A 14,704-nucleotide genomic window follows, 5' to 3' on the forward strand; every position below is an offset into this window, starting at 1 on the left:
TGACTCCCTGCTGTTAAATCAGACCTTCAGTCTGATGATTTATTCCTTGCTTCAGAACGACACTGCCTGTAGCTGTGATTAGGCAGAATATACTTTCACAACAACCTCTAATGCGCTTCCCGTGTTTTTTAGACTAATGACTGTGACAGCACAGTTTGCTGCTGGCTAAAGGTTTCAAATTCTGTTTTATGTGACAGTTCTGAAGGCTTGGCTGTACCATGCTCACATGCAGTGAGGGGTGTGACACTGGCTCTGCATAGTGTGGCACACCACGAGTCACTTTGGGCAGGAAGAAACCCCACAAATATAATGTATTGTGGGGTCAAGCCATTGCCTCACACATCTGAAATGACTCGCACTGGTTCAGCTGGCACACATTGCAGAGGGAGTGCCCAACCTTGGGAAGGGCCAGGCACAAAACAGGGGAAGTGTGGGAGCAGTCATTCTGTATGATCCTGATGAGGGAACCAGCCTGTGCAGTCAGCTCCCAAATGTCATTCCTTCCTGTGGATGTTGTGACATTATTACATCTGACAAGAAGAGAAGGTGGGGCACCATGTAAAATATGAAGCAGACTCACAAAGGCCATGAAAAGTGAGATGGGAGCAGGAAGGATAAGTGACACGCTGAAAAGACAAACTGACAGCTGACTACCTCTGTGGGACTCTAACTGAAGGTGTGCCAATGGTACAGCTTCCTGAAGCAGGAATTAAAAGCCCTCAGTACCTTGCAGAGTCTGTAAAACTCGATTTTTGTTTGGCTCAGACCTTGGCTCTTCACAATGAACCCGCTAGTAAACTGGAAAAAAAGGATCTACACCATGGTCTCCCAATTCTAAATGTGTATCACAAGTGGACTGTAAATAGTATGTAATGCCAGGCAGGGCTCATGTAGCAATAATTAAGTGCATGACAGTCCCGACTATAATGTGTAGAAGCCTGTTCCCTGCTGCTTGTGGCAGCCCAGCAGCAGCACACCAGCACTCTGCTTTCAGAACACATTAAAACCTTGCATCTCCTGGCCCTGGGCACCGACAGCAGTAGGAAAGAGAAGGTCATTTACTCATGATACCACTGCTTGTTTGGAGTGGTTGTGCTCCATTGACTCTCTGTGATCCCCAGACACCACGGAATGGTGAAGTGGATGAGAACATTAGGGCAGCGCCGTGTGCATGTGTGGAAGACGAGGGGAGCGTTAGAAACAGTCACTTCACAAAGCCATCAGGCAGCCAAGCCAACGCACTGGAACAGTTTTTAAGTTCTTGGCATCTCCCCCAGGCTAATTGCTTCACTTGTGGGACAAAAAGAAATAATTGATATTTGGAATTTTATCAGAAGAATATGAAGAAAAATCACGTCCCTTAGCCTGCAACTTAAAAGAACAGTACTGTAGGGATCTAATGTTTTATTACTATCTATCTGAATATTATGTTTACATAAAACTGATATAATTTAAAGGTGCCACAAACTAAGAAATGCAATCATATGTGTCTGTGATTTTCCTGCAAATTCCTGTAAGTGTAAAGAATTGGAGACAAAACATTGTTCTGATAGTATTTTCAACTCTTTTAGTCTCTGAAATGTCAGCTCAGTAAATTCTGGTGTTTTCTTCAAACCCCGTCTGGAGCCAGCTCTGCCCTGTAGGGTTAGTTTGAGTTTGGAGGTGGTAGGGAAAGCTCCTGAACATTAACCAGGACTGTGCATGGTCACTGTGGTCCCCCATGAACATGCAGGAGCAGGGTCACAGCGTTTAGTTGTTCCACATCCCCTTTTATATCTTTATCAAATAAACACTACAGAGAAAAGCATTTAAAAAAAAATAAGAGAAGTGGTAGCAAAGCCCCAGACCTGCAGGAGGACACCAGGTAGCACCTCCTTCAGTTTTAACTCCTTGCTTTAAGCTGGTTGGGTTTTCTGTGTCTCATCAGGGTGCCTGTTTACAGCAATAGGATGAAAGCAAACTCCCACTTTCAGTGAGAGGCCACAGTTGGATTTAGTAAGGAAAAAACCCTGGAAATTAAATTTTAAAACTTCTTGTTATATCCCCATCCTCACATGAAAGCTCAGTGACAGAACAAGCCCCTGGGTCAGGCATGAATAGAAAATAAAGAAGATGCTACTGCAGCTCACGTCTCTGGAGGAACCCCTGTGGCATAAACCTCCATGGGAGGAATGTGGCAGAAACACAGCCCTGCCCTGCAGATGCTGCTGCTTTAGGAAATCAGTATTTCTCTACCACTTGGATCAGTTCTGTGAAGATTAACTCCTGCCAGAAGGGATGTCACTGTACTGATATCTAAGAAGTTCATCTGACAGAAAACCAAATAATGTCTTTCACATACATACACTTTTGTCTACAGCACCTCCTCACCACTCCTCCCTGACACACAGCCCAGTGCAAGCCAGAATAACGAAACTTCATCTGTGGGACTGATTTCTCTCCTTCACTGGAGATATTCAAAAACCATCTGGATGCAATGCTGTGCAATTTTCTCTGGGATGACCCTGCTTGAGCAGGGAGGCTGGACCAGATGACCCACTGTGGTCTCTTCCAACCTCACCTATCCTGTGATCCAGTGCTTTCCCTGTTACACAAGCTTTTAGGAAAAGGCACTGTTTTATCTGGAATATTATGAAGATTCAGCTGTTTGCTATTGCTTTCCTTAAGTGCATGTCACATTCATACTCAAAGAATATTTTCCAGAAAGCTTAGAAAGGTGCTCTCACATGAATGCACTTGTAACACAATTGACAATGAGGGAATATACTCCAAGGGAGAAGATAAGGAAAAGCACCTAATTACTTATTTATGCCACTTTCAGTGTTTAAGATGTGTTTTTACATCACAGTCTACATAAACCATTGTTTTTCAATATTTCAAAACCAAACTTTAGTGATGTCCAACTACTCCACAGTGGTTAGTGCTAATTTTCTGATAAAGCATAATACACACAGGAACAGACCGTGGCCCACTGCACAAATAAACAAACCAAAGAGAGATGTGCTATGAATTTCATGGCAATGAATTTCAGCTACTGTTCTCGGAAAGTCTAAATCTTGGACTTGAAAGGAGCTGTTTTGTTCAGAAAAACTGTTAAATCCAATCATCTCTCCATGACTGCAGGATTCTCTGTGGCCACCAGAGCTATTTCCAGCTGATATCATGATAGTTAATTAAGTCTCCATTAATGCTCATTTTAAAGCAGTTTCATCATTACCAAGAATGACTACTATTAACTGCAAAGAGCACAGCCCTGGGCACAGAAAGATCAAAGAGTAATAAATCAGCTTACTGGCTCAACGAGGCACTTTTAAATCTATCCATAACTGTCTCTGAAAGCTCTCTAAACTAGCTAATGGTGCAGTATTGTAGTTGTGATTGTACAGGGGTTGTTTTAATTATGCTAATCATTCACAGTTTTCTTACCCCAGTTATTTCCAAACATGAGCTGATGGATGCTGCAGGGGGGGCATTCATGCACGGACATCTCTTTAGTGCATTTGTAACGCTGCTAACATGGGGATACATCTGTTCTGGGGACTCTGCTCTTTCAAAGGATACTGACTTTGACATCCATCCAATTAGTTCATCTGGAGATTATTTATTTTATAATGATGATAATAATAATAATAATAATAATAACTCAGAGCAGATTTTCCTGGCCTTACTCAAATGGGTTGTATGCAATCTCTCAAGGATGCCCAGTGAAACAAAAGAGGCTGCTCAGGACAAATGTACTGTTGCAGGTGAAAAAGAGAAGGGGGCTCCACTTGTAACAGCCCATTGTTACAAGATTATTGCAGAACCTTTTGTACTGAGTGCCAGATGATAAAAGGGCCACAGTTTGTAGCTAGGAATGGTCTTGAGAGTGAAGACAAGTAGCTTGTGCTTGGCAGGATAAAGTTACAAAAGCAAGTGAGTCTGTGCACAAGTCAGAATTGTTAGAGCAAAATCATTGTGAATAGAGCAATCCAAACCATCAAGGCAGAGAAAAGAATATTATAGCAGCAGAGACTTGAGTCCCAGGGTTAAAGTTTAGCCCTGTGGTTGTAACTGTCATAGAGATATTATGGGGAAAGACTCTACAGGCTTTAGAGATGGGCAGATAATAACACAGGAAAGAGGCAATGTGAAGTCTGAGAAACAGATCTGAGAAATACATCCAATGGTTATGTTTTCCTCAGTGACTGGGAAATACAAAGGAAGATAATGAGCTCTTTTTGGCTAGGTTGGACTCCAGCTGGTTGGGAGTACAGTGATTCCAACTGAAACTGGGGGGGGGAAATGACATTACTCAGAGACACGTAAGAGAAGATATTTACTTCAACAAATAAGCCTTAATAATTACAACCTGGTACTAATTTTACACTCATTTTACCAGCTCACTTCTACCTGCAAGTACAGCTGAACAACTACAGCTACACACAAGAAAGCATTTCCTTTGAAATTGTGGGGAGTCAGAAGCATCAAGGGGACATCCACCTTTGCACAGAGCTGGAGGTCTCCAGCAGAAATCTGCAATCACCCACTAGAGTGGGGTCTTTGGATTCATTCTGAATTCTCGAGTTTGTTCTTCCTTCTCTAGTTCAGATCTCTCCCTAAAGTCCTCTTTTCTGCAGTGCTTATTGTCCTGTGGTGCAGACTTCACTTACACTCCCCGATCCTTTATCACACACAGGCCTCACAAAGGGACGCCAGTTCTGCATTCCTGGACCTCTCATATCAGTGCTTTTAATTATAACAATTTGGCAAGAAAATATGCACCTAAACCACAAGTATTATGCCTACAGCAATAATTTTTCTGAGCATGTGCATTTGCAGTGGAATGCACTGCAATGATGGGATGGTCTGATCAGAATTCAGTTTATGGTGTAGGTTTCAGAACATAGGTCATGGATTTTGGTTTCAGCAGAGGTGAAAAGAAAACACAGCCACTCCAAAAAACCCAAAAAAGATTATGGCTGTTCTTGAGAGGAGTTTGGCATGATGTAAAAAAAATTTGTTGTCTTGCTGGGATTGCATCAGGGCAGGACCAACCAGCAAACCCTGGGATTTCTCTTCTTCTTTTTGAGGTAGTGACCTAAAAGAGGAGGAGGGGATGAAGGAAGCTCTGGAGAGGGGTGCTCATGTTCCCCAGCCACTGTTCTGCAGCAGCACCAGTTCATGGGCACTGGCCTGCAGCTGTATCACGGGTAGCAGAGAGCACACCCTCTGCCTTTCCCTCCAGCCCTCCTCTCCACCACTCAGTGTGCTGCAGTTCATCCTCCCTGGAGCCCAGAGTGTGCCCACCCTGCCCAGTTTGTGTCCTCTGGCCTCAGCAAAGAGGTTGATGTGACTCACACCAGCTCGACTTCCCCCCAGAGCAGCAGGTAAGGCCAGAGGCAATTTCCCACTTCCTGGGGCTGTTTCCTCTCTCCTGCACAGTGTGCCAGTCTGAGGACATCCAGGGCAGCCCGAGAGGATGCTCATTTCCACACCAACCTGGGCGGTATCTCACATTTCCCAGCCCATCTTCCCCCTTGCTTATGGACTGTCTCCCACATCTGTTTTACCCATCAAGACATGGTCCAATTAGGTTTTCAGCAGTTTGCTGAAAAGTCGGTCAATGAAGTGCCTGGAAGGACCCGAGACTGCGTTTTCCAAGAGGTTAAATTCCTTCGAGGGCAGAGCCTTCCTTTGCTGCCTCACACCTCCCTCTTGAAAACATTGGAACAGTTGGGGAACTGTCACATTGGATCTTGTTACTACGCCCTAATGCAAGGAGACTGGAAAGTGACCCAATTCATACAAAAAAACCCCCAAAACAAACACAACAAAATGAAAAAAAACCCACTAAACAAAGCAAAAAATCCAACCCAAACCCCCAAAACCCAACACACAACCCCCCTCAAACCAACAAACAAAAAACCACAAAAAGACCCCACAACAAAACGAAACAAACTCCCCATAAAAACACAACAAAAATCCCCAGACCAGCAGTAGCAAAAAAAATTTGAGCAGACATCAGTACAGAGACAGCAAAGCAAAGGAGACTGTGTTTACTCAGCAAGTTGATATTTTCTTTAAGGAGCTGGACATTGTAAAATCCTCAGAGGCAAGCTCACTCTGTTAACAACTGAGTTTTGTCCACTTGCATTTGGAGGCAATCTAGCCCTCAAATTCAAGATATTCATTACTGAGGCAATCAAAAACCCTTCTGCTTTTATTCAGTCTTTCTAAGCTAAAAGTGTCCACTGAGACCAGGACTTACAGGCTGCTTCTCTTTAAATCAGCACCCTTATCAGCAGTTGCTATAACACATTTCTATCACCACGTGTAATAAACCCAGGAACTTCCCAGTCCTGGGAAAGAGGCTGTTCTTGCTGGGATTTGCACAGAAGGAGAGGTGAACACACATGCAACACAACTGACATCACGCTGAGGATAAACAGCCAGCCAGGTTTATGCTCTTCCCCGTCCAGGGTCAGGAGGAGATGACCAGATCGTGGCTATGCAGGACTTAAGGCTCCAAAGTATATCAGATTCCAGCTCACATTACTGAGTGTCCTTTAGCTTTTGTGCATTCCTCTCCCAGCAGAGGCCTTCTCCTGGGCCTTGCTCAGTTCCTCAGAAGTCAAAACCTGGCACAGGAAGCAGTACATGGAAACAGGAGACGGCTGGTCCTTCAGACTTACACTGGAAATCTGTCATTTGTTTTTTTCTTCACATTGTAAATTATTCCAATTCTAAACACGTGCTGGAAAAGCTGCTTTTCAAAATCTAAAACTGCTGCAGAGGATCATGTGCCAATATTTAGACCACCGGCTGTGAAGCTGAATTTCCCATTTTCTCTTCTGATGTTTGATAGAACACCTTTTATGTTGAAAAGTGACTCTTCTCACAGAGGCCCCCATAGCCCACCCACATTTTATCAAAATGTATGGAAACCCTTCTAGGAGCATCCCCATCTCAGGAGCTGACCAATGTGACCTAGGCGAAACATCAGTTTAAAATATCTCCTTAAAATGATTCAGTTTTAGGATCTGGGCAACAATCTTCACTGAGGACAAGGGAGGGGGCTTTTATTACCTTCATCTCTTGTTATTAAGGCTCAGAACCAGGAAATGACTTAAACATCATGCTTGCAAATACTTGTACTTCAATGCTAAAACACTTAGTGCCTGCTTGATCCTGTGCTGGATCAGGACCTGAGCACACTTGTATGTGCTCAGTTCAGCAGAGCAAAAGAGCCAGACAAACCCCTCCACCTTCTGAGCACTCTCACAAAATCTCCACTTATAATGGCAGCCCAGACAGAGCCACTGCTGCCCCTTCTCTCATTCAATACTGAGCTACTGGGCCAAAACTCATTCTCTGCTTTCTAAGGCCACGTTTATGTGTTGTCTGTTTGCACCAGACTGGTGAATGCTGTGCTGGCCAACACTCAGGTATTTTAACTACCACCTTGCTCGGTGTTAAAGTCCCTAAGGCACAGCTTTTCCTGGTGAACTACCAGACAGGGACTTGTCCCAGTCCCATCCACTACTGCTGTGACACACTGCACATCACAGGAACATCAGTGATGGCACTCACACTGGAAATATTCCAGTTAATTCCATAGTGACTGCAGCACCTCAAACAATAAGCTGCTGAATCTCTGTCAGTAACAACATGTGAACTAAGACTAGTAAATGAGAGCTACTGACTGCACTTCATGGGATTTGATGGTGCCTAAAAATCACTGTCTTCCTTCCTGACCTGGGAAGTTTTGGGGTCAGTGGGTAATTGTTTTCATGCAGGATCAGCTCTGGCCTAGGTGTCATTCCAGAGATGTTGTGCACGACTTCCTCCATTAGGCAGCATCCCAAGCTAAGTGGGTCACAGATGCAAACAGGGCTCAGTACAGCTGCAGAAACTAGTTTTTCTCTTTCAGCCGAAGCAGAAGGCACTGGTTCCTGTGCAGTGCAAAAGCCACTTCACTAACACTGGTCAAACATCATACAATGAACATATTTGGGGCTCAATACCTCAGTACCTCTAACTCTACCCTCGAGGGCCAAGACACCACAGGGAAACTTGCACTCTCAGTATTTTCTATGTATCAATCTCTAAAAGAAAACCTTTCCTCAGGAGTTTTCCACCGTGATTTTGGGAACTTGGAAGTTCAATTTGGAAGGGACACTTGCATTTAGATGGTATTTCCAAGCCAAAATTGAAGAATGTCTTGTCAAAAAGCACAGGGTTCCAGATGTCAGCTCATAAATTAACTCAAATGTTAAAAGTGTCAAAGGAAAGGCTTTTTGTTGGAGAAAACAGGCAGACCTGAAGATTTCCTGGTGTCACAGCATGGATGACAATTACTTTACATACAAAATCTATTATTTCCTCATGCCATGCTCCTGCTCGTGTCAGTAACACATCACTAAACATAGGTGGACCAAAGCAGTCAAACAATCACCTCATTACAAGCCTGGAATTTTTCTTCCATTATATGAAACACCCATCACTGGTACAATGTCAAATGTGAATGAAGTACTTCTGATGGGAACTCACAAAAGTGTCCAGCACTTTATATGAGGTATTTATGGAACTGGTTCAGTAGAGAACACGTGTTCAGGACTAGTAAAATCTCTGGGACATGAACACACGCTCTTGCTGTGCAGAAATAGTGTGTTGGATCACCAGTATAAAATGGGTTTTCACAGCCAGCCACCGACACAATGATTTAACAAACTTACAGGGCTTGATTCAAGCATCAGAGGTAGCTGAATGTAATGTCTCATGGTGTGCCATGCTCAGCCCTCCTCCCCCTGACTCCCAGGGCAGCCAGAGCACGCAGAGCACCAGCATTGATCCCCCAGCACAGCTCCTCTGTGTAAGGTTAATACCTGCAGTTCACAGGGGCTTGGGGGCCAGGCGGGCAAACTGCAGAAGAATAAGCCTCTCTCAGAAGGACACAAGCACACGAAAGAGGTTGCCCAGCAAAGTCATCAAAGCAAACAGCATGAATGAGACAGTGTTGATGAAGACAGAAGTGGCATTGAGGGCTGCAATAACAAAGCAGGGCAGTGACATGAAGATAAGTGGCAAAGTAATTGGCTGGTTGAGCCAAGTGTATCCATATATTCTGCCTGCCAGCAACCCATGCAAATGGACACCAGGCAGGGAAGAGCTAAGTGCCTATTTATGTAAATATATTCTAGATGGTGACACAAAAATACACAGGAGCAAACACTTCCTAAACACAACTGGAGGTTTCTGAGGGTATCTGAGCTAATTATTAACCTTCTTTGCACCCGCTGCTTGTGAACGAAGGGTTTTCTCCCTGAGTTTTCCTACTAATTATTCTCAAAAGCCAGAGTCGTGTCCTCTACACTGGATCCTGTAAAAGTTTTCCATATAAAAAAGACCCTTGACGTTACAAAGGTGTCACATTGCCAAGCCAGTTTCTGGCTCCCTACTCCAGCAAAAAAACTGGCTAAAATCCAATTTTAGCAGCTAAGTGGATTGTCAATTTATAAAGAGATTCCCTAAGAAGCATAAAGTTAATAACATTTTTCAGTGGAGCAAATCACACATCCAGAGCCTGGATCCATGATGCCTTCACTGCATCATTAGTGAACCATAAGCAGCTTGGTCAGGCAGAGAATGTCCCACAGCAGGTGGAGGAAACCCCTTCCCTTCTCTCTGTCTCCCAGAGCAGCAAGTTCTTCAAGCCTTTGTCTGTACAGGTCAGAAAAAATTTTGGTACATGAGGTTAGGTCAGGTCCTCACTACCTGCCATGTGTATCTGAAACCACAGTGGCGAGGGGCACACGTTAATTTTGGTGAAACATATGAAATTCATCATCCTGGAGAGCAAAGTTTTACAGCTAGATTTGATGTATGGGTTGAAACTTTGTGCTTTGCATAAGCCAGTCCCAACTACATGCATGATGTTTTAAAAGGGCCTTATTTCAATCCTGAAAAATGAGTGCCAGATGTTTCTTTTATCGTGGTGGCCTTCAGTGGAGGCAGTCAACATCTCAGGCTCAGGGGAAGGTCTCAGAAACTCTCTGTGACCCACCTCTTGCCCCATAAAAAAAAAAAAAAGGAAAGCTGTGAGAGAGAACAAAGTAAAGAATAAAATACGATAATTCTGATGAAATCAAACAAGTAAATGAAGGAAGAACTGAAGTCTTCTCCCAGGGATAAAGAGAAGATAGGCTGAAAAATAACGTTCGGGTTCAGTTACCATCAAGCACAGACCAATTATAAGAAAATCATGAAGAACAATGACTTTTGCTTTTTGTTTGTTATTTGATTATTCCTTTCAAACCAAGTGTGCTCTGAATGGTTCCCTTTGAACTATACATGCCATAAGCAGGAGATTAAAAGGCCTGTAATCACACCTCACCATTCCAGCTTCTCTGCAGGTGACACTGGGGATGAGGTTGCTTCCACAGAGGGGAGAGTCTAGCTGTTAGGATTTATTTGTTTAATTAACTGTCCTATTTTCTTCTTTTCTTCCTAGAAGCAGCTGTTCGTTCACTCCAATCTCTCCATTTCAAAGAAACCTCATCCCTTTTGAAGGAAAGAAGTGCTCTCCAGGCCAAGCTTTCCCCTGACCAGAACCCCATCAGGACACCTCTGGCCAGGAAAAGATTTATTCCTGCAAGTGCTAAGTTTTATTTTCATTCCTGTTAGGTTGATTCTCTGGCAGTTTTGATTTTCCTTTCCATTTTTGTCTGTCCCAAGTACTTTTCCCTGCTTGCTGAATGAATACATGGAAATCCTTGCTTTCTTGCTAGTGAAACAATTTAGTATTTAAGTGTAAACTTAAAGCAGTGTCAGTGTGTAGGTACCCCCTGAGTTAGGGCACATACCAAGAAGGTTCCATTCCTCGATCTACCACTGACTAAATTCGTCACCTTGCTTCAGATTTCACCCTTCAGTGAAATGGGATAATGATCCTTCCTTAACTCATAGGGCAAGAATGTCATTAATATTTGGACTTGGTTTCAGATTCTCAAAGAAGAGCTTTTCCATTATATCATTTCCCTGTTTTGGCCAGCCCTGGGACTAAAGATGTGACTGTAGTTCCAACTCCAGCAGTGCCAAGTCTGGTGGGTGTGGTGCCATCACCTGAAACACTTGGTGCCTTTACAGTGGATGTTGTTGGAACTAAGACAAGAGGGTTTTTTTAAGCAAAACTTCAATTTGAACCTCTGTGAGTTTCAGGAAGGTTTATATTCAACTCCAACTCCCAATTCAGCTGCTTGGGACCATCAAAGACAAACCTATGAGTGAAAAAGCATATGAAGTGGCAAGAAAAGGGAAGAAAGGGGACTGCAGATGAAAAAAAAAAGATATAACAAAATAAGTGAGCAGAGGAAAACCAACAAAAGCTGAAAGTTCATCAAATCTGCATGCAAGGAACTGGACTAGTTTCAAAAGTGGAACTGAAGACTGTATTAGGATCTGATTTTCTGTGGCTCTTGCTTTTGCCTCAACTGTCCCAGTGCTAATGCCCTGCAGTGCTGACACAGGCTGCACAAAACATGTGGATGTGCTGCGAGTGCCTTGATGGAGGGCACAGAGATCTGAAATGAAAGAGCAAAGAGTGCAAATGCCATTCCAATTCCCTGCCAGGAACACAGCCCCTTAATGATCTCCTAGAGGCACATCAGGTAACAGAAGGATTCCTAGCTGCTGCCACAACTGTTCAGAGTCCCCAGACACAGGATGTGGAGTGATTAATGTGTCATTGTGAATGCCAACCCCTTGCTCCTGGAAAGGGGATGGAGATGCTCTTGCTGCTGCTGCCCCACAACGGGCAGATGAAATATATATATATATATACATATATATATGTATGTATGTATCTCTGCATGCAGAGTCTGTGCTCTGCAAGAAGTCACCCTTTGTTTCTGCAGTGCCTGCAGGTTTCTGTGACTGATCCTACACTGAACCCTAAGATGGAAAATCAAACCCAAAATTGATGGATTGTTCCTGAAAGGGGCCTGGAATTAAATCCAGCCCTCAGCAGGTACAGGGTTACACAGTTCCCTTTCTAAGCTGCCATGGCCCGACTCTGATAACCACAAAAATACCTATTTGTGTATTACCACTTTGGCACACCCCACACATAACTTAAATACCATTCCCATTTCCCTCAAACCCGCCTGCAAATGAATTATTTAGTGTGGAGCAGGGAGAGAACTTGACATGTCTGACATTTGAATGCTGCAGTGTTCCTGTACCTGCAGAGCTGGAGCTCCCAGGTAATTATCCAGCCCTGCTGCTGTGTGGAGGCTCATGTGTCTTCAAGACCTTAATAAATCAAGGCTTACTTGGCACTGGTGTGGTGTGTGAGGCTGGGCAGGTGTTGAGCTGTGAATGCTGATCTGAACTGGGATTGCAACAGCAGGACACAGTGGCTCTCAGCCTGCTGGGTTTGGAGCTCAGTGTTCTGCTCTCAGTGTGTTCTCTGCCACTGACCTTCGGGCTGGGAAGTGCCTTTTGCCATGTTTATGTGGCACCCAAAGTCTCAGCCTAATTCACTTCTCTGTGTAAGCACGACATGAGGGTGATCATAATGGTTTTTAGTATGTCGTGTTTTTCCCCTGAACATGGTTTAAAAGCTGTCATTTAAGCACAGAGGCACTGCTAAAGCATTATTGTGGTTAGGGCTGAAATACCCACCCAGACACAGCACGTGCTGGTGCTCCAGAGCAAGGACAGACATACAGAAACATGCTCTCAGTTACTATTCCAAGGAGACAGTCTATCTGTAAATCAAACATGTGGCACACTTTGCTTCAGATTATCCTCTTGATGCACCAAAGCAGCATCTAATCAGCTTTCACTCTAACAAATACAGATTTGTGTCATAAGTGATGCAGGAAATAATACACAGTCTCACTCTGCACTCACAGGAGAACAATAACAACCTTTTCCCGGGAGGGTCTGAGGTGTTCTGTGTACAAAGCAAATACCAGCGTGGAGAAAGGAGAACTTTGCATGATGTGAAAACTCTGGAGGGATTAGAAACACTTCGTCAGTCAAAGATTATGTTACAGTCCTGCAGTACTCTGTACAGAACTGCAGAACCAAACCCTGATTGTTTGAACATAAGGTGAAAGAATTACATTTTAAGTGCACATTTTAATAGAAGAATTCTTAGAAGAATCCTGGTAAGAATCAGAAATAATTTCTTTTACTCTGGGAAAATGTTTACCATTGCGTCATTACTAACGAGAAAATGAGGCTTTCTGAAATTCAATACATTGTAATACGCCTTAAAGTCTTCTGAAAGCTCAGCCTAATCAGACAACTAAGGATTCTGTAATTATATGTAAAAGTCTGTAATTATGTGTAAGAGTTTTACCCAGATTTTCATTCTTGACTGCAGAGCTGTGTTAAGATACATTCAGAATTCCTGGTTTAGTTGTTACTCTGCTTACTCAGACAAGTTCCATTGATCTCAAAGAGCTTTGTGTACACATAAAAACAGATTAAAAGCTGTGAAAGACCAGCTTTTTGTCTTTAATTTTAAGCCTCGGGGAATCTGATTTATTCTCCTGAACTTTAAGTCAGACATTTTTTCACCTTCTAACTCAAGGACAGGCAGCAACTTGAAAAAACTCAGCTTCCAAAAAAGTCATACCTTTTTTTTTTGTAGTCTGAAGTAGATGATTAGTTGGGAAACTTCCTCTCTGGAGCAGCAGGAGCGGCTGAGGGAGCTGGGGGGGCTCAGCTGGAGAAAAGGAGGCTCAGGGGGGACCTTCTGGCTCTGCAACTCCCTGACAGGAGGGGGGAGCCGGGGAGGTGCGGGTCAGGCTCTGATCCCAGGGAACGAGGGACAGGAGGAGAGGATATGGCCTCAGGCTGTGCCAGGGGAGGGTCAGGTTGGACATCAGGAGGAATTTCGTGCTGGAAAGGGTGGTCAGGCCTTGGCAGGGGCTGCCCAGGGAGGTGGTGGAGTCCCTACCCCTGGAAGTGCCCAAGGAACGACAGGACGTGGCACTCAGCGCTCTGGTTTAGTTGGCAAGGTGGTGATCAGTCACAGGCTGGACTTTGATGGAGGGCTTTTCCAACCTCAGTGGTGCTGTGACTCTGGGAAGTTAAACCCTCTGTGCTGTGATCAGAGCCAGGGGCAGGATGGCGGCGGTGTCACAGAGTGCCCGGAGCGCGGGGTCGGTCGGCGCCGTGCTCTGCCTGCCCCGGGCCTGCTCCAGCCTCAGGCTACGCGCTCATTGAGCTCCTCACACGGAGGGCAGCCCTCATCCCCCTGTGCCTCCAGCACGACGGTGGTACCACAGCCCAGAGACGCTCAGGGCTCCTGGACAGCCCCGGCCCCGCGCCCGGGGGGTCACTGGGAGAGCGGGAGGGGACGGGGGGGCTGCCATGGCACTGCAGCTGTGAACTGGGGGACACAACTGAGGGACCTGGGATCGGGGGGCTCAGCCCCGCTGTCCGTGAGGGCTCTGAGGGATCGGGGGGCTCAGCCTCGCTGTCCGTGAGGGATCAGGATAGGGGGCCTCAGCCCCGCTGTCCCTGAGGCACTGAGGGATCGGAATGGGGGGTCTCAGCCCCGCTGCCCCTGAGGGATCGGGATCGGGATCGGGGGTCTCAGCCCCGCTGTCCGTGAGGGCTCTGAGGGATCGCAGAGCTCAGCCCCGCTGTCCCTGAGGGATCGGGGGGATCAGCCCCGCTGTTCCTGAGGCACTGAGGAATCGGGGGG

At 45.0% G+C, this 14,704-nt stretch overlaps 1 protein-coding gene across 1 annotated transcript in view; it reads left to right on the forward strand.

The window, feature by feature from the left end:
* Nucleotides 1-14,121: 14,121 nt before the first annotated feature.
* Nucleotides 14,122-14,704, forward strand: part of WDR61 (WD repeat domain 61) — an 8,400-nt gene continuing 7,817 nt past the window's right edge. The window contains exon 1 of the mRNA XM_017816737.1: nucleotides 14,122-14,209. Coding sequence (XP_017672226.1) covers nucleotides 14,122-14,209 — 88 coding nt within the window. The remainder of the gene's footprint in view (nucleotides 14,210-14,704) is intronic.

Source organism: Lepidothrix coronata, unplaced genomic scaffold, assembly GCF_001604755.1.
Source record: "Lepidothrix coronata isolate B3197 unplaced genomic scaffold, Lepidothrix_coronata-1.0 Scaffold58, whole genome shotgun sequence".
Lineage (NCBI taxonomy): Eukaryota > Metazoa > Chordata > Aves > Passeriformes > Pipridae > Lepidothrix > Lepidothrix coronata.